We start from the raw sequence: 20107 nt of genomic DNA, 5'->3' as shown, positions 1-20107 counted from the left end.
ATCGCTGTTCTACAGGAAACCTCCTGTTTTCACACCTGCTAGCATCACCCTATGCTGCAGACACTACGTTACCTATCTTAATTTAGTTATTTCATACACAAAACCACTTCTCAAATCTTTTTTCCCACTAAACAAACCATTCTCCATCTATAATAAATTTTGTTCTCCCTGTAAACTCTTCTTTCTCCTAGGTCAAATCTCCACTATAGCTAATGGATAGGTACTCTAATTTTCCTAACCGGCCTCTTCTTTGTAAAGAGCTCAGTCTCTAGCCAGGTCATCCTACTATGGAATGTCTGTCCACAGTTTTTGTGTCCATGGTTTTTATTCATTAGTGAAATGTTGTATCAACTGTATTTTCAAATAGTTGAAAGGCATTTCCATTGTGTTAAATACAATATCTCAGACTGGTTCAACTGGAAGTTTTCAATCTGAATTCAGCACACCTTCATTTCTGTTAGGGCTGAATACATGATATGGTATGATATCTGGCTGAATACATTATATGTATTTGTCTTCCTCCAGTCTTTTGGCCCCTTTAGCCACTGTTGAGCCTCTAAGACTGAACATGGGATGGCTGTAAGGGCCCAGAAAGGTGACCACAGCACTGAAAAGGTAGGGAACACTAACAGATTACTGTTCCCAGTAATAAGCATGTGATTACGAGCACAGACAAGGCATTTAAGAGCTTATTTGCTAATCACATAGGGTGTGTAGAGTTACAGACTGGATTTTTCCATGAGGCTTAAGCTTTATATCCTCTATCCTCAATAAAATCAAATGTCTCTTGATCTCTTACTGTCTTATGTCTCACACAAATTCCAATCATAAGTCTTGCATTGTGGCTGCAAAATTAGAAGCTGTTTTTTAACATGTAGCCCCCAGTGCACATTTATATACATATACACACCAATTCTGAACAAATTATTTTTATGGTTGGCACTAGCTGCACTGGCATGTTTGAGAATCTGACAGATTTCTGCATATGTAATCAAGATCTCAGTAATCCTACATAATTAGCCCACATCAACTTTTCTAAAACAGTCATCTTTTTGTATAATAAGAGGGGATGTTTACAAGGCTCATTTATCTTTACAGTTGGTAATTTAATAAAACCGTGTTTCCAAGACCTCAGCATTAATGATTGGAAAAAGGAAGTTTTGGAGATAAAGAACTCATGAACACCTTGGTCAATGACATTGCTTGCACAGGAAACTGTAGGCACAAGTTGTACTGTACTTACTGGTTACAAGAAAACTTCTATCAGTATAAGGGTGTACCCAAACAATGAGCACTAGCTGGCTCCTTTGAACTGCTTTAGCCCCACACTATTATGAACTCACAAGCATGTTCTTATATTCAGTTAGGGGAGTTAGCAGTTGGAAAACAGGGTTTTCAAAAGACCTTCAAGAAAAAGTCTTAAACCAGAACTACAAGTTTTCTTGGTTGTGAAAAATAGAGGGGCAGCAAGATTCCATTTTATCATAGTCGAGTGATTAATTTGTCCAAATTCTTTGCTCAAACTATTATGAAAAGCTGCTTTTATATATGTACATACATATTTAACATATATTTGTGTGGGTGTGGGGGTGTGTGTGTGTGGGTGTGTGTGTTAAGATTTATTAAAAAACAGAGAAGAGCAAGTCAAAGGAAAACAGTTAATATACATATACAAAGATTTCTAGAAGTAGAAAACTGAGATGTTTGAACTGGTGAATTGTAAGAGAATTTGGCTTCACATTCATATTTCCTAGTCACCAGCAGAATAATGATGGTAGAGAATTGTTTTGCAAAGGTATTAATACATTATAAAGATGCTTCCTTGGAAGATGCTAAGAAATAAAAAGATATGAAGCCACTGGAGGAGAAAAGCCTGAAGAAAAAAGATACATTAATTTTTTTAATTCAAAATAATTGATTGCTATTAAATAAGGTTAGGTAATCCTATGAACAAACCATGATTTTGATAAAATATCCAGGACCCATTATTTTTTGCATTCATATATGGAAAAAAAATTGATACATAGAGTTTTCCCTGCCTCTTGGCCTAGGAAGAAACAACCTGGTTAACTAGAAGTAAGAAAAAGTATGTCATATAAAAAAAAAAAAAAAAAAAAACAGATCAGTGAGAATAAAACAACAAAAAGAATAGTTCCCTACCCATTACTTCCCACTGTGTGAACTTTTGACATATCAGCAAACTCTTCCTTTCGCTTGCTACTGCTGTTGTACTGTTCACTGTACAGCTTTAAGGACATCTGTTCAACAGCATCTCTTTGTGCTTCCAGATAGCATAGCTGAACCTCAGCCTAGAAAAAGAAAACAAAGAGAAAGGAAAAAAAAACACAATTTTTTTTTTTCCCTGAAAAATTCAGAAAGAATGCATTTAAAGCAAATACTTTTGGACTGCAACAATTTTAACCGAATGATTCACACCATCATTTTTCTCCTTCAGTGATAGTTAAAAAGTACTGTGTATTGCCAAATATTAAAACTGAACTATTTAGGTTTCTGTAGGAGAATGTGCTATATATTCCATGAGATGGATATCAAATCAAATGCTTCATTAAAATGTCGGACATGAACCAAAAAGACATTAGAAATCATGCATTATGACAGAACAGGCAGCTACATAACATTACATTTCTTACAGGCTTCAAGACTGAAATTGTTAACACATTGCCTGTGTCTCATAATTAATGAAAGGCAAACTGCTATAGGTATTTTTGTTTTAAATACTAAGTTTAAGGAAAACCAAGCAAATAGGCATTATTCACATTCTGCTTTCCCATATCTGGCATCCATTGATTACTCAGCAATTTTAATTGCAAGGAAAAAGGCAGTAAGTGAGATGTGCTGTTTTCCATCAGACTCTGCCTGGACAGAAGAATGTTGAATGATATTTAGCATCACAACTTATTGAATAGACACTTTATTTATTGCAGCTGTGGTGATCAGTTTGGTTCTGAGGCTCAGAGAACCAGGTGATAAAAGGATAAAATCTGCTGTTCACCATACTCGCTCCTAGGAACAGGACAAATAACAGAGGTAGAGTAAGTTCAAAAGCACTTTGGGACCAATACGCTATTGTTTTCTTTTAATATGCTTCACTGAAAGAGAAACATATTACAAATTCTGATAATCTTTCAAAACCTGCTACTTCTGTGTAACTACATACTCTTATTTCCACCAGGAGTGGAATGCCTGCTTAACTGTTTGATGCTATGGCAAGTAAATGCAAGAAGCATGGAGGAAATTTTGTATAAGGACTCTCAGATTTTCTACTGCAGGAGGAGGGAAGACTTTGCTTGGCTGCTGACAGCACAACAGAGTTACCAATCTATGGAATAACAGCAGCTGTAAAGAGAAAGCAGCAAGAAGGCAAGAGACAAGAAGGGAAATCTGCAAAATCTACCAAAAATGCACACAAGTGAAGGGAAACAGGTACTGAAGAATGCCAGTAGGGGAAGTCTGAAGGAAGGCTGGAATGTTTTTGTAAGCTTGCCATAATAGTAGCTGGGTATATTTACTTATACCTTGCCTTGGCGCAATTTTTCCTGAGTAATAATGTAGCTGATTTGGAAATTACATTTCCTTTTAAAATTTCTCATTCAAACATTTGCAGTTTTCTGTCTCAGTTGCTTCTTACAGGGAAATTTGTTATGTTTAGAGAAAATAAATAAAGGAGCTTTTCACATCTTTCATTCTCTGTTAACTCACAAAAATAGTTGTAAATAGGCAAATCATTAATGTATATGGAAAAAGGGAGAAACAGAATAGTGGGAGAAAAGGAAAACACTGTGGAAAGGGTAAGTAAATATATAGAGAGGGTTGACTAAGAATCCACTATTTCTTCCTCACGGCTGTAAGGTCCTCTTGTACTGAGGATTATGAACTCCACCAATATTATACTCTATGAATCCTGAATACAAGCAATTGTGTCCCACTTCTTGTGGCTCAGAAATATGATCCCTCTATAAGTCAACTATGTTTCATTTTAAACTGAATTTCTGCTTTCAACAATTTCAAATACCTACAGCAACTCAAATTCAGGCAGCACAGAGTTTCAGATGGATCTCTCTGATTTCTTCTCTGTATGAATTAATCTATCTCACTGTTGTATTTAAATGGTTTTTGTCCTTGTTCTACTGATATCAATTGCAAATCCAAAGAGGCTGTGAAGACCTCGAGTAGGCAATGATCAGTTTAAGTCTCGAAAAACTACATTCTCCGGAAGCTGAACTAGCAGGGATAAGGCACTACCTAGAAAACAGTACGCAGCACAGTTATGCAATAAATCTATTGCAGTTTATTCTCAGTTTAAAATTTTTAGTGCTAATGAAGGACTAGTTTTGCAGTATTCTGGCAAAATGAAGTAACAAATTTATGAATTGCTAATCAAATATAGAAAAGATGCTTGCTTTACCTCCTAACTTATTTTGAGTGTGCATTTTCAGATTGCCCTACATATACTTTTTTGTTACTTAACACAACTATAAGAGCTTTATCACAAAAACACGTCTATGCACATGGATATCCAGCAAATCCTGTGAAAGTCTACTGAGATATGCATCATCCCAAATATATGTAATAGAAACTGGGTGGGAGGCTGTCATTTATTTACTTTCAGTGCTTCATCCCAGAAGTGGAATTCAGTTTCTCATTTTTAAGAGGATGCAGAAATTCAGAATTAGTGGAAAACTGAACATGGAAAAAAAAAAAAAAATGCCAAGGAATAATACTCAGCAGTTGTTTTCAACTTCATGGTCCTCTTTTAAGTGACTATTTTTGCAGTAAAAGAACAATAAAAATGCTGGTGATGGTCTGGGTACACACTTGCACATATTCTCTACCTACCAGGATGGAATAAGTTTACAATATTCTGTTGTAAATTAAACTGAGTTATTGCCAATAATCAAATGACAAAATGCTCTCATTTTCCTCAGCCTAGGGGATCCAATCTCTGAACAAGACTATGAAAAAACAGTAGTCCTGGGGGAAAACAGTGAAAAAAATTTTATACTTGTGCCAAATATTCCGTTCTAGTGATCAATTAATAATGGTAAGTATTTTCAAGGCTACTGTCAGAAAGCTAATTTCTAAAAAGCAAGAACTTATAAATAAACCGTGGGAGCCTGGGGTGCAGAATCTGTTCCTTAAGACTGGCTTTGCATGACAACACGGAATGTCCTTTACTATACAGAACACTATATAACATGAAAGAGTAATCAGTGACAATACAAATCAATGAAAATACATTGTATTTCTTGTTACATGTACATGTTAGAATGACTTTATTCTGAACTGGAGAAAGACAAGACAAGGGATAATGGATGTTAGTGTGTGTGGAAGGAGATTGAAAGGTTATTTTGTATAGAGAGTGTCAAATGACGGACTCAAAATTTACACCGATATAAATTGGAGATGAGAACTCAGAGCTAATGTTGTTCTGCTGAAACAAAATTTTATATTGGAATATACTAGAATAAATATCACTGAATTAGTGTTGAAAGGAAAGTATTTTCAGACACTGTTTCCTAGGGAGCACAAGTCTTTTGTTATGAACTATGTTACCGTAAGCAAACTATTCTGTGTTTTAAATATACAAATTATGATACATTCAGTTGGATTTGAATTATGAAAGTACCCTGTCTATTATCCTTTCTCTACAGTACTGTAGAAAAGCTATACACTGTCACACTAGACTGTAACTACTATAGAATTACATATAAAATACAGACATAGTTCAATTCCTCTGCCATTATGTAAACTTAAGCTGGATAAAAATATTGTTTCTTAAATTGAAGCACAAATTCCAGTTTCCACCAAACAAGGAAGTGGTCAGATGGCACTATGCAGCATATAGACTTAAAGGCTCACCTATATGCATATTGTATAGAAGCGCAAACTCACTTGCATCATTATAAAAGGACGTATATCCCAGCTTGGCAGTCCTTGTATCTTTGTAATTGGTAAATTTCTTGAGAGAAAAAATTGGGATTAATTCCTTACCAAAATTAAGTTGATCACAGTAGCATTTATGTGGTCATATCTTTGCCCTCAAACATTTTTTGTTGTTTTCTGCCGTAATATTCTGTCTAATTTTTCACATTATAGGTATACCTCTCCATATATGTAGCTGTGGAGAAGGCTTCATTATAGCACATGAAAGAGATGCTGACTCTGTCACAGATGCAGCCACTGAATAAAATTACGTTGAGGAGCACACAGCTCAAAATACCTTCCATGGAGATGTAGCTGACAGAAAGTGTTCTTTGGCAGTCAAGAGGCCACACATACAGACTTGATCATCCACCACTCCATCCCCATAGCCAGCCAACAGGTCTTCTGCTGCTGAAAACATTTAGGGTAGACGTAGTACTTCCAAGAATTCATACTGGCATTTTAAATGGCAGTGTGTAACAGAATCATAGAATCATTTAGGTTGGAAAAGACCTTTAAGATCATTTAATCCACCAGTTGGCAGTTTTAGGCTTCTTGGAATTCAAGTGGCTTCTTGGAAGCACTGCTTCTACTGCAAGTGTAGGCATTTGCTTTTGTTGTTGAAGCAAGATTGTAACTCTTATCTTTTGTGATGTTCTGTTTGTTTTGGGGGGGTTCTTTGGGTGTTTCCCCTTCCCCTTTCTTTTCTGTTTTTCCCTGCTCACTTTGCACAACTAAAATGGGGACCTGGCTGCAGTTGACTTCTTTTTCAGTCTGTTACCCTCTTTGCTTTTGGCTTCCCTGCCTCTTCCATCCCTCATATTGCATACTCTCTTCAGAACTGAATCGGATTAAAAAATAATCCTATAACATAAAATGTGTTTACTGAGAGTTGCATATTTGATAGTCCTGTTACAAAGCACATGCTGGTTTTTGATCATGCAGGAAATTAATTCTGTTAATCAGGGCATGCTTGTTACCTGTTAAAATCTTAGCAAAGTGTTTTTATCATCATAAATCTCAGAAATGCTTTTATGAGTAATAATGTTATCATTTTGTTTTTCAGTGTACTAAAAACATCATAACAATGTGAAACCTTCACATAGAATGAGCAAAATTACAAGGCAACAACATTCAAGTTACTTAAACTCATCATAGAGTTTAAGTAGCAGAAGTAACAGCACAATGAATTTTAAGCCTGTCCATAGGAGCCATAAAATGAAAGTTTAGATAGAGGAGTGCTTGTTATAGCAACCAGAACTTCAGGCAGTTCCCAGAGCCATAAGAAATAACAGAGGGAATAAATGAAAAAAAAAAACCAAACCCAAACAAACCAACAGAACAAAACACACCAGTAAACATCAGCAGTATCTTTTTGCAGGGTTTCCCTTGGCTTTCAGAAATATATAGGTTTTTGGCTGTTTTTTCATAAAGATTAGGAACATGATCTGTGGCTTCATGACTGGAGTGCAAATGCAATCAGTAGCGTGGCCTCAGCAGCACTGTCTGACCAAGTCTACGCAGGTGCCCCAACTATGCTCTTAATTTAAAGTCTGGACTTTTGGTGTCTAATTCCTGACTGTCCCCCTGCCTTTGGTTCTGCTCAGTGCAAGATTAAATACAACATAAGAGTGTGGCATGCCCTGTGCATCAAACAGATCCCAGCTATGTACCCACAGAAAAAAAAGCACTGAAGAAAAGTACGAAAGGATTAACCTCTCCAGAGACTTACAAGACAATAGCTTCTGACAATAGCATCCCAAAATTGTGAAATTAAAAAAGTCCTTGTAAGAATGGGAACTGAACAGTGGCCAGTATCTTTTGCTACTTCTCTTGTTTTGCAGGTTTGCTTCTCCAGCCTGCAGAGCAAGAGACTGACAGGTGGGATGCAAAAGAAGGGTTTGTAATTATTGGGGGCCAGATGGGGAACAGGCTTGCTCTGACAACAGAAAGGGCTAGATTGACAGATAGTGATTGCTAAAACCAGGCAGAACACACAAATTAACAAGGATGCAGATCCAGCCGAACCCATCAACATAACAGAGCGTATTCCATCAAAACTGCCACATGCCTTCCAGTTCCTTCAAGTGACACCTTTTCACACGCCTCAAGAACTGTTGCATGCCCAAACAGTCCCATTCTTACAAACCCAGAAGAATTTGTCCTATGAAAGTAGTAATTCATCAGTACAACCTTTTGTCTTGTTTTTTTCCCTATCCAGCAGAGAAAAAATTTGTTATAGGAGGTCACAACACACATATGTTGTATTGAAATGCAAGGTTGAATAACTTTCTGGGCCTGCCTCAAGAGCCCCAAGTAGCCAAGAAGAGGAAAGACTAGTCAGACACAGAAATTCTTTCCTCAATGTGCTAAAATTTTAAATTTAATCTTACTTAATTAAAATCTCCACTATTTGCACAGTTCTGATTGCTCCTAGTATTCCCTCTGTTTGCATTTTTAGAGCAATGAAGTAGCTTAAAAAGAGATTCTTAAAGAGTCTACCATCTAAACCACTGATATTTCTAACAGTCATACTCCTCTAAAAGGCTTGCGTACCAAACCGAATGGACAGGTAATGCATCTAGGATGATCTGTAGGGCTGGGCACTCAAAACAGCCATGCCCTTAAGGTTAAAGGTACCAATGTTCAGAATTCAGGACAGCACACTTGTGCAAGTAAAATTCCAGAATGATGGTGCACATTCCTCCAGCCCCACCTCTGCAGCAGATTGATATGTGTATTTCTATTTAAAAATAATGAGGGATGGTAGGTTTTGCAAAACCAATGCCTCTTAGGGAAAACTACCTAACACATCCCAGGAAAGCATGACTGAGCTAATGTAAAAATGTTATGCCTTTTCCCTGGAAATTTTGCTCAGAGAGTTACTTGACACATATTTTGGAGAAAATCTCTTTTCTCGTCACTAGGAGCTGTATTGCTTTACAGTGAAGTGAAACCTGATAACTTATTTGTAGAAAGTGTCTTCCAAGTTATCTGAATTTATTATATTGAAAAATCACATTTGGAATCAAATATAAGGCAATTATTTACTTCTTTAAACTTGCAGTGTATGAATCTGACATTACTTTGGTAATTCACTTTGACTTTTTATTAATTTTACCATATTGTAATAATATTCCTGCTCTACGTTTTGATATCTTTTCATGAACAGAGATTTTTGTATAACTCTGTAATTTATGCTGAAAGGAACCTACATAAAATTGAGAAATTACTAGTAAGGTGATGCCATATTGCAGAAAAAATATTAAATCCTTCTGCGAAATAATACATCATTGTGTGCATGCTACAGAGTAATTATTTTTAGTGCATAAACAGTTTCATTTTTTTCTCCAAGAAGCTCTATTTAAAAATTCTATATGCTTGAGAAATGCTTCATATTTATTATTACAAACATATATGTGTTCAATAACTAGTTCCATGATTTCCTAGACATACCAACTCACAAAGCTGCAGAAGTTTCAAGTTAAAGTCTCCTTTGATTCAATATTTCGAGACAATTATTTTGAGAGGCTCAATAGTGTAAAACATTTTCAATTCCAAACTCTTACACTGAGTGTACCTCAAAGACTCTTATTGAATGCTTATTTTATTTCCTATGAAATGGAAAGATTCTTCCCATGCCTAGATTGTCTATTTGACATTATATTGCCACTATAGATGGCAAAGTTTTCTTACTATACAATGTAAGTGGTTTGGTTTTGGTTTTGTTGGCTTTTGTGTTTTGGGTTTTTTTTAATTAAGATCACTTTTTTCTTCTCTTGCAGGGAGAAATTAATTTATTTAATAGCAGAGAAATGCGGGTTAAGTATTTTTTTCTATACATTAATTTTCCTATCTATATATATGTGAGAGATATATATCTGTGTGTGTGTGGGTTTTGAGGAAAATTAGAAACAGAAAATCCAAAAAAGAGTTTTGAAGAAATAAAAAAAAATTAGCAATTATTGTAGCAACAGCAAAATACATAGCTTAATATACTGATTTGTACTACTGCCTCACCATGTATAAAAAGCAGGCATAGACTGCTTCTCTTTTATTTATGATTCTCAGATGAGGACTCTCTTGAAGCACCTAACACCTACTGAGGTAGAAGGAAATGTAAAAAGATAACTGTTTTAAACATAAAAAATTTGTATTGCTGAGAGGTCACTTTTGCCGCTGCTGACTTCATTGCAATTTGCATACTATTAAAGCATTACCCATAATGTTTGTAAAATTTAATTTTAAAGCTATGCAGTTAAAGATGTTTGCTGAATTGTAAGCACCTAGGACATTTGGGAAATTTGTTAGCACTTTGATAGTTACTGTATTTCTGCCTCACTTTGCTTTTTATTTAATCCCCCCACAAACATACACTATTCTCTTCCATTTACAACAATGAATCTCATTTTAATGCAAGCTGAGGTACTTAAAACCCCTCAAGTATACTGCAACAGTACAGTAATGGAGATAACTTCCCTTTTTAATCTCAATATATTTAAGTTTGTTAAAAATGTCACTAATTTATTTACTTTTTGCTGGGGGCTGAGATCCAATTATACTCCTATAGACTAGAGGTGATGGTTATGATTTTCTACTTCACTCTAATACAGGCTTTCTCATTAAATCTCACAGCTCAGTAATCACAGTCATCAGATTTGTGTTTCTGTGCTGCATTCATACTCACATTCTCTTCCCCCGGATTTCCATCCTCCTTCCCCCACTCCCTCCCCTAAGATCTTTATTTACTCCCTGGCAGAAACTGCAAAATTAAAGATGTATAATGTGCAGATACAATCTTTGCTTCCTTTGCTCTGCCAGACTAGTTCTTCACTCTAAAATACACTTACTTTGGGAAGTACTGATATTAACTCGGCTACTATCATATGTGAACTACTGCTCCCCTCTGAAGTACTATAGAAAAGTTGTCAGATGACAATGAAAAGGATGGAGTAAAGCAGGAACAACAAGAATTACTTTACATACCAATAACAACAATTTAGTTGTCAAAACAGTACAGAACAAGCCTGCCTTTATACTATTCTTTAAAAAATTCAGCTTCCTAGTTCTAGTTCTAACAGATAAAAACTAGTTCTAATAGGAAAAGACTAGTTCTAATAGTCTTTTCCTGTGGCTGAGAAATGCACAGTTGCACTCAGCCCAGTGCCTGTATCCTTATTTCAAAGAGAATCATTCAAACTGACATCAACCCTGTCAAGAATCTTGACTTTGAGCTGCTAATGCAGAATAAAAATCAATATAAATTTTGATCATTTGATGAATATTTACTTCTTTCTTTGGAGCCTAGGGATTTAGAATTGAAAACTGCTGAATCAAGTCATTTTATTTTTTTTGTGTTTGTGCCAACACCAATTTACTACCCTCCTGAAAGTTTCTGAACAAAATGTCTCATGTGGCATACATGTTGGTTTTCTCTGTCAATCATAACTATGTGCCAGTAGGGAACCATAAACATTTTCCTTTCATACTCTTAGTTCTCCAAAAAGGAATATTTTGATTACTTCCCTGGAAAAAGTAAGGTTGTCTTATTTAGAAATACTGTGGAATGCCTATGTGTATCTTTCTAGGATGGTTGTTATGCATAAATTGACATTATCTATTAAGCATTTTCTTATCAGTATGAGTTGCTTCATACAAAAAAAACAGTTTACAATCACTGCAAACAAAGCTTAGTAACACAAGACAGATAAAGGTCTATATTGACATTATCACTTCCCCTATATATTCTGAAAAAAAAAAGCATGAAAATTCTCACCAGTATAATTTACACCAAATGTTTGTGAAAATGAAGATAGCAGGAGATAAATAGATCCCACAAGTGAGCAATTAAGATGCAATTCTAGTTTGCATTTCATCTTACAAAGAAATGTACCTTCAATCTTAAAAAAATGGGCTTCTAAAAAATGTGTATGTAAAGCTCCAATGTTTCCATAGTGATTGGGGGGTGTAGGGGTGGGGACAGAAGGAAAAGGAAAGTTGATGCTTCTAAATTTGAAAAAGACCTAGATTAGTTTAACAAGAACTGTAAGTGCAAGCAATTTTCATCTTGCAAAATTTTTTATATATGACTCAGTGGCAGACGGGCTTTATCTTAAGAAGCAATTTTGCTGGTCTCTTATAAATTAAATAAAAGTGGCAGCAGCTGTCTTTCAGAAGGCTGATATAGACTTGTACAGTCATATGATATTATGTAGACAGATGTTTTAAATAAAATAAAATATTTAGATTGCTAGATACCTTACTAGATACAAAAGGCAATTATAGGATGTCTTTGTTAAATTAAATTTCTTATTCTTCCAAGAAGAAACAAAGGGAATTGTCCTGGAAACTGTACCAACAGGAAATGATTCTATATCTGAAACAGCTGGAGACTGTAACTAATATAGATTTACTTGAAAATAAAAATGCTGTATGCCTCCAGAGACATGCAGCAAAACCAGATGTGATATAAAATTATTTTAAAAAACCTTTGTTTATATATACATATAAAATATTAGGATATGATCCACTCAAATAGAGACTGCTCAAGGTCAAGACAAAGTAATAGAACAATTAAAGTCCTAAAATATAACAAAAATTACATCTCTTTTTTAACAATAAAACTTTTTTGCATGTGCTGCCTTTTCAGAAACATGGTAGACACCTTACTTCAACAAGGATTCTGATGTGATAACATCTTATTGCATTACCAAGACAAAATTCAGTGGAATGCTTTTATCACAGCACTTTAAGGTAGATTCTGTTATATGTGTCAAAGCTCTAAGAATAACTTTAAAAGAAAAGCCAACATCTAGCACTTAAATTCTTTAGATATAGTATTTAGAAAAGCTTTCCACAGTGTTAAAGGGAATTTTGCCAGAGTAAAGACTGCACAATTGTGTCTTATGTGAAACCTTTAAAAATATACCACATATTCTAGCCCATGACTGTCTAATGTGACTCAACCTATTTGCTCTTTCCATTTTTGTTGAAAACACCACAGTATTACAGACTAATTCTATGTACATGTAGTTATTTTACTCTTTCCCAAGACTTCCAGTAAAAACTTGACATGACTCCAGGCCCAGACCTGCACGGTTATTTGGCTGAAGCACCTAAGGTCTTCACTTACTCATAAAGCAAATATTCTTGGAGGAGTTCATATGCTCAAAAGTGAGATTAAAAAATTTACAGGTATGCCTTTCAAATCACCATTGACAAAAATCCATCCAAATTTGCATGGCCACCTTCTTCCTTGTTCCCTAACAAAATGATACTGTAAAACTATTTGTTCAGGATGTTTTGTATATAATATTATTTTGCAATTTGAACAATTAATTAAACCTTTTTCTCTGCCTCAAACCTAACAAAAACACCTCAGTGAAATAAAAATAAACAAGTATACCAAAGATACTGGATGTATACCAAGATATTATAGTCCCTATACAGCAAGAGAAGTAAATGATGTTAAAGATTCCTTTCAGAAAGCTTCAGGTTGGATTGCTTTCATTTTTTCCAATAGCCTTAATTGGCTAAGTGCCTTTGGGCCAACTAATATCCAGAGAGACCTAAACTGAATAATCTTGTAAATACAATGATTTCAACAGATTTTCATCAAAGACATGACCATTACACAAGATACTGCCTGCTTGGTAATACTTCTCATTCAGAATGTAGTTAAACTTGCCAAATTAATACAAGATTTATTGTTACAGTATTCTGTGCTACCAAGAGTCCAACAAACAGGAGACAGTTGGCTATTTTTACTTAAGTTTAGACAGATATTTAAATGGATCTGAAAAAACATTTTAATTTCACAAGGGAAAGGAGCCAGGTCCAAAACAGACTGAGAATATCAAAATCACCATTCTCAATATGTAGATGTTCAAGATGACATATGTCTGTAACAAATGTTCATATGATTATACAATTGCATAATTTAATCCTTTTCCTCAGAAACAATATTAGGACATATAACTGAGATGACAATAACATATCACAGTATATGCTTATCTGTTGCATCTTTTTATTTTATCCTAATCTATGAAAATGTGACTTTTCTGCAGCTAAAATAAGATGTATATTGACTCAAAGAATCTGAACTGCAATTACTACAGAAAATATCTGTCAAGGTAAAACTTTAATTAAGATGCACATTTCCAGTAACCATAAAGAAAATTGATACTTTGTGGCCAGTAAGTACATGTAGAAAAGATTATACTGCTAAAGAAGTTGAGTATCACTTCATAGGGATTCTGGGCATGCAGATTATGATAGACATAAATCTGTTTCTAGGTACGAAAAAAAAAGTGTGAACTCTAAGCCATCTATTGACCTTACAACATGACGTGGAATACAGGCTCCTAAAATGTGAAAACAGCAACCAAAAAAATTACACACTGATTAATCTAGACTCAAGAGAGGTCAGAAAGTAATAACTCATAAGTCAAGGGTAATTACAGTATTTTAAAACAAATATTTAAAATGCAGTTTGGTAAAAGGGTTTTATTCTCATCACACAAATTCCTTAACCAGATTGATTGATACTGTAAAGATACTTTTACTTTTGTCATATCATTAATTAAAATGGAGGCATTAAGTCTGAGTATTACAATAGAATGTTACAGCTTTTATTAATAGACACAGGCAATCTATTATACAGCTAATCAGCACCCACTGTACTGGGATGGTCTAAGGCCTAAGGATATTTTTACCAGGAAAATATGTACAGGTGAGGGATCCTAATAATACAGCCACCTTTTTCTGCAGGTTCTCTTTGCTAAGCATGGTTGAAAACTGACTCTCTAGAGGTCTGTTTCCATAGAGGATATATAGGAATTATGCTCAAAGATACTTCTGCATTACATGTACAAACAAAACTTGGATCCTACCACAGAATCCTACATCCATTCTTCAACTGTGTGTACAAACCAACAAAAGTTAGCATGCTTTTGTCTGGGTCTTGGTTTCATTATAACTGAACCATCAATGTCTTATTGGAGTAGGCTCAGATTAAAAGTTCAAGTCCTGGAGCTATCAACAATAATTACCATAGAAAGTTGTATGGTAGCAGGACATTATGGCCTTGTTTATGGAGCTTAGGTAGAATTTCCAATCAGCATGATTGCATCTATTTCTAGTGCTTTGTTAATCGCTTCCTGAAGCTGCTCATTAAAGCTCCTATGTCAACACGTAATGCTGTGGTGGCTGAAACAGATTGGGAATACAACCACATCTCTTGGCTTGGCTGAGAAGTACACCGCAACATTGCACACTTTATCACAAATGCTGTTTTTCCATTTGATAAAATGCCTTACCATGTCATGGAACAGCGGTCATTTATTTCAGAGGAACAAGCTGAACCTTACACTGGGTGTGAGCAAACATCATTCTATTTTTGTCTCCCTCAACAATGGAATTGCAGTGAGACCAAAGCACAGCAATTTAACATCTCTCTTGCAACGGCCACAGAAGTGATGACAGCCCTAGACAATAATCACTTGCCAATACCACAGTACTCACTTACCAACTGTGAAAGCTCTCATAGCTGTAGTCAATAATTGAACCGACCAATTCCACTGTGCTGCATGTGATTGGTGATATTATCACTTTAAGTGTGTTATTTAAGTTTGCAATGCAGTTAATTGAAACCCTACTAGATGCAAATCAAAAGTTTCAGCCTTAATTGAGATATTTTGAAAATTGAACCCATTGCTTCAGGCAGGTGCTACATGAGATTCCATTAATATAGGTAATTAACATTAGCCTCTGCTTTAATTAACATGCACACTTTAATTAGTAAAGCATTAACCAACATTAAAAATCTGATCTTCATGCATCACAAAAACTGCAAAGTTATGACTATGTTATTTTTTTCCAAGACTGTAAATCATACAACATATCTATTCCTTTTTTATTTAAATACATCACGGTATTTTAAAAAGAGAAATATTTAAGTTTAAAATATACATCCTTGTTTAACTGAACATTTAAAATGGTGGCAAAGATTCCTTAAGAATATCTAAGATACAAAGAAAGCTCACATAATGCTTCAAAACTTCAGTCTAAAATTTATAAATATGTATATTATGCATATGTGTGTGTATATCTAAATAGTCACTTTATAAAGGAAAATAATTCTGTAATCAGATCCACTGCTCACTGTTAATTCTATGGCAGAGGCCAAGTACATATTTTCCAGAGCTGGTATTTAAAAAATAAATGTCCTGTCAACAGTGCTAGCTTTGCTTCCCATCATGGTTGCTGTAACACAACATTTTAACATCATGCTGCTCCCCAGAGTAAGTAAGCCTACAACTGCAAACATGTTTGCAAACATCAACTGAATGTCTTCCTGAGTTTGCTCCGAGCCTTAAACAACCTCAAGAAAGAACCTGTTGCTCCAAAACTTTTTGTCCTATTATGTCCCAAAGCCCACTGCTGAGGATCATCATCCCTGGAGATCAAATCATTTGGGGAGCTGTAGTGGTATAACTGAGCAGGTTCAAGATCAGCCTTTCTGCACAGCAGGTCCCATTTACAGTTCTATAAGCTCTATAAGCAAGGGAACTTAAATGCAGTTACACTTATCCTTTCAAACCAAATACAGGAATATTTCTTTGATACAGACAGGTCTTTATGACTCTGGACTGGTTTATTTTGCATCTGAAATCAAAATTGTTATTTAGAAGCATAGTATGTTCCCAGACATATCTAACATAGGGAACTCCATCCAAGCCTATGATATTAAATGGGGCAGAGCTCCAGCTTAATTATCCTTCTTTAAAAAAAATTTAATATCAATATCTTTCAAACTACATTTCCAAACATTGCAAAGATACCTTCATCTTCCTAACCCTTTCCTTCTATTATGTACCCATATGATTCTGATAGCTTTGCGATAAACATGTTAAGTTCCATTTCTACAACCTCATTATTACTAGACAGATGAGTTCTGATACACTCACTTTATTTCCTGGATTTTCTTTCTTAATACATACAGAAGGAACGTGTATTAATTATTGTTATACAATTCATAATAAATTGCTGGATGTGTTGGCTTGCACAATACAGTCAGCCAAAGCCCAGATCTGCTTCTACAATTTCTGCACGTTCTGAATCTCCGCTACATTTGGCAGTGAAAAGAATGGACAGTGTTAAAGGGCTATATACTCTATTCATATTGCATCCAAATATCTGCAGATCTCAAAGACAGCATGTACATATGCAGAGGAAAGAGTATGTCCTTTCTGAAGCTCCTAGAAGTACCACATCAATGTCACATCAGTGTTCTGTTTGTTTCTTTTTGTTAAAAGGGAAAGAATTTTCTTGAGAGAAACATGAAGACAAAAAAAAAACACAAAACAAAAACAAACAAAAAACCCAACAACTTTAAAACTGGAAAGATTCACTTAATTTTAAGCACTTTTTTTCCATAGGAGTAAATCCTACAATGTCTTTTCTATTCATAACACACATATCTCGAATGCAAGACTTTCCAGATACTGAATCTACAATGCTTCCAGCCTAAACAACAATAACAAAACAAAACAAAACAACAAAAAAAAAAACACACACACAAAAAAAAAGCTAGATCTCTTTGGTTCAATTTGCCAGATTTTGCGGGGTTCTGCAGGCCATACTGTGGAATTTTGATAGTTCTCCTTGAAATTAAGACAGCATTACAGCTAAAAGAATACTTTGCTGAGCACTTCTCATGGCATGCTGCTGAACTCACCATATTTTATACCCTGCAAAACCACAGCTAGACTGAAATCAACATAAATAGTCAAAATCTGTCCTGACTTGCATTTGAGTAACCCATAGAGATCAGTAAGCTACTGTTTTCTGTAAAGCAATGTGACAATGCTTTTAAAACAGTGATTTTTACAATACAGATTTCCTTGCGGTCTACGTATATTCAGATTTACATGTAATACTAAATGAATCCACACATTTTTCTTTTTTTCCTTTGGTCTTACTTACTTGGTTGAATTTAACTATGTATTTTCTTTTCATGGGAAATAACAACAAAACAAGAATAAAATATGTAAAGGAAGTGCTTAAAAAAATTTGAAGAAGCATTTTGAGAATTAAGGTAGCCTTGTCCTGAGGTGAAGATCCCACAGTGTATTGACCACACAATGATCACAGAGCCAGAGAAACCCCTGTTCCTCTGTAGAACATGCAATAACTCTGCAAAAGGCCAGCTCCACTGTAGCCCCATCAGAAAATCATCCTCAGGTCATCATTGCAACATAATAAAAGAACTGGCTCATTCACTGCTTCAGAGGATTCCTCCCTATTGTTGGGCAACGGGGACAACAGAAGGATTCAATGAGACATTTCAGTTTTGATTGCAGTAATCTTCTGCAGATGTTGCTGGGTTTGGGTGCAAAGAGTTTCTAGTTGCTTTCCCAGCTGGCTGTAGTACCTACATGAGCCTGAAGTTAGGGTGATGGATTTTAAAAAAGTTGTATTCTTCATTAGTCCCAGTACCGCAGAGTTAAAACAGACATGCTTTCCTTTTAATACCAAACCAAAAGTTGTGAATAACTGGCTCAGAAATTCTATTAAAATTGGTTATTCATTCTTCTGTGCCACCATTTCTGAATTTCTTTATGTAAACTTGTTCAGACCCTTATTAAAAATAAGCAGCTTTAGAGAGTCCTAAAATAGTAAAAACATACATGTCATACAATATTATAAATAAGCAACTTCCAAATCTGCTAAAAGCATTAGTTTTAAAATATGAAAATCAAATTCTCAGACAGGTCAGTGCAGTGTTTTTCTTCAGTAAACAACTGGGTAAAAGTTTTGGGACTTCTAGTAATACAAGAATTATAAACATATAGGGGACGAAGTACATTGCATTCATGATATTTTGAAAGTTTTCTTTCCTCCAGCCCCCTCCCCCCTCAACTGAGGTCTTTAAAGGCTAAACCTAGAAAGTGAAGAATCGGTTGCATTCTGTCAAAGTCAATAGCAATTTTCTTATTATTTCAAAAAAGCAAAATATGCTCTCACAAATCATGTGACAAAAAAAAAAATATATAAACTCATAATTTCAAAGCTATGGATTCCTGACAGCAGTATTCAACATATTTTTAAGAAGGGCAATGCATACTCTAGCACAAGTATCATGATATGGGGTTGCAAGCAAAGAAGAGTTTGAAGGCAAGGGAAGAGGAGTCAATGCTTCTCAGTTATAAGAAAAATTTAATTTTACCTCTAAAAATAATGTAGCTTCCTTTTACCATGAGGAAAACAGGACAATATAGGGTTCAGTTAGCAACTTGGACTGAAACTTCAAGAGTCAACCTTGTTTCTCCTATACCGCTGCAGGAAGGAAGGGCTGGGGACATCAAATCTTTTTTGCTCACTGTGGGAAGTAGATTTTGCCTTCCTGTAGTAGCTGCCACTCCTCCTATACCAGCTTCTTCATTCGAAGCTGTAAGTTTCCCATGATTTAGACACAGACAACTGCAGACAGTAAGGTCATAGCAACCATTGACAACCAGCTACCTTGCATTGTGCTGAGAGCCATCCCTTCAGCTTTCTGTTCTTTTTCTGACCTTAACACATGGTCTAGTAAAAGATATTAAACTTTGCATACCCTTATCTATAGTTCATAACTTGTGCTTACACACTAAAGTATGTTTTAGGCAGTCTTGCACCACAGAGTCTGACATGTTCTGAAGCACTACTTCAAACATGCCTAGAACGCTTGTGTAATTACTAAAAGCAAAATGTGCGTGATACACAACATCCAATGTCCTTTTTTTTAAGAACGACTTTTCTTAGGCTATGAAGAAACATAGCTAACCTCCTTTATGAACTGGAATGATAACTATTATTTTTGCCTTATGGATGCTTATGAGTAATTTGCCAAATGTGACTTTACACTTACAAAAGCCACAATGAACAAGAGAATGCAACTTTGAAGTTAACTCACTAAACCAATTTTGAAAACCTACATTTTATTTTTCTGTATTCAAAATGCCGTAATATAAAAGACACTGGAACATTAGAAATAGTCATTCTGATAAGTATTATATTATATGGCACATCATTTACAGAGCCACTATTTTTAAAGAGCAGTGCACCATAACACCATAACATTCCCAATTGGTAGCGTATACTTTTAGTGTGAGCTTAGAATTCC

The 20107-nt window shown here is 35.1% G+C and overlaps 1 protein-coding gene across 2 annotated transcripts in view; it reads right to left on the bottom strand.

Moving 5' to 3' along the window:
* Window positions 1-20107, bottom strand: part of AKAP6 (A-kinase anchoring protein 6) — a gene marked incomplete at its 5' end in the record, with an annotated part of 232019 nt that overhangs the window by 83824 nt on the left and 128088 nt on the right. For both annotated transcript variants that reach the window (XM_080617231.1, XM_080617230.1), the window contains one exon: window positions 2161-2309. In XM_080617231.1, coding sequence (XP_080473357.1) covers window positions 2161-2309 — 149 coding nt within the window. The remainder of the gene's footprint in view (window positions 1-2160; window positions 2310-20107) is intronic.

The sequence above is a fragment of the Psittacula echo genome, assembly GCF_963264785.1.
Source record: "Psittacula echo genome assembly, chromosome: 5".
NCBI classification, from domain to species: domain Eukaryota; kingdom Metazoa; phylum Chordata; class Aves; order Psittaciformes; family Psittacidae; genus Psittacula; species Psittacula echo.
This window is presented reverse-complemented; position numbering and strand designations above follow the sequence as displayed.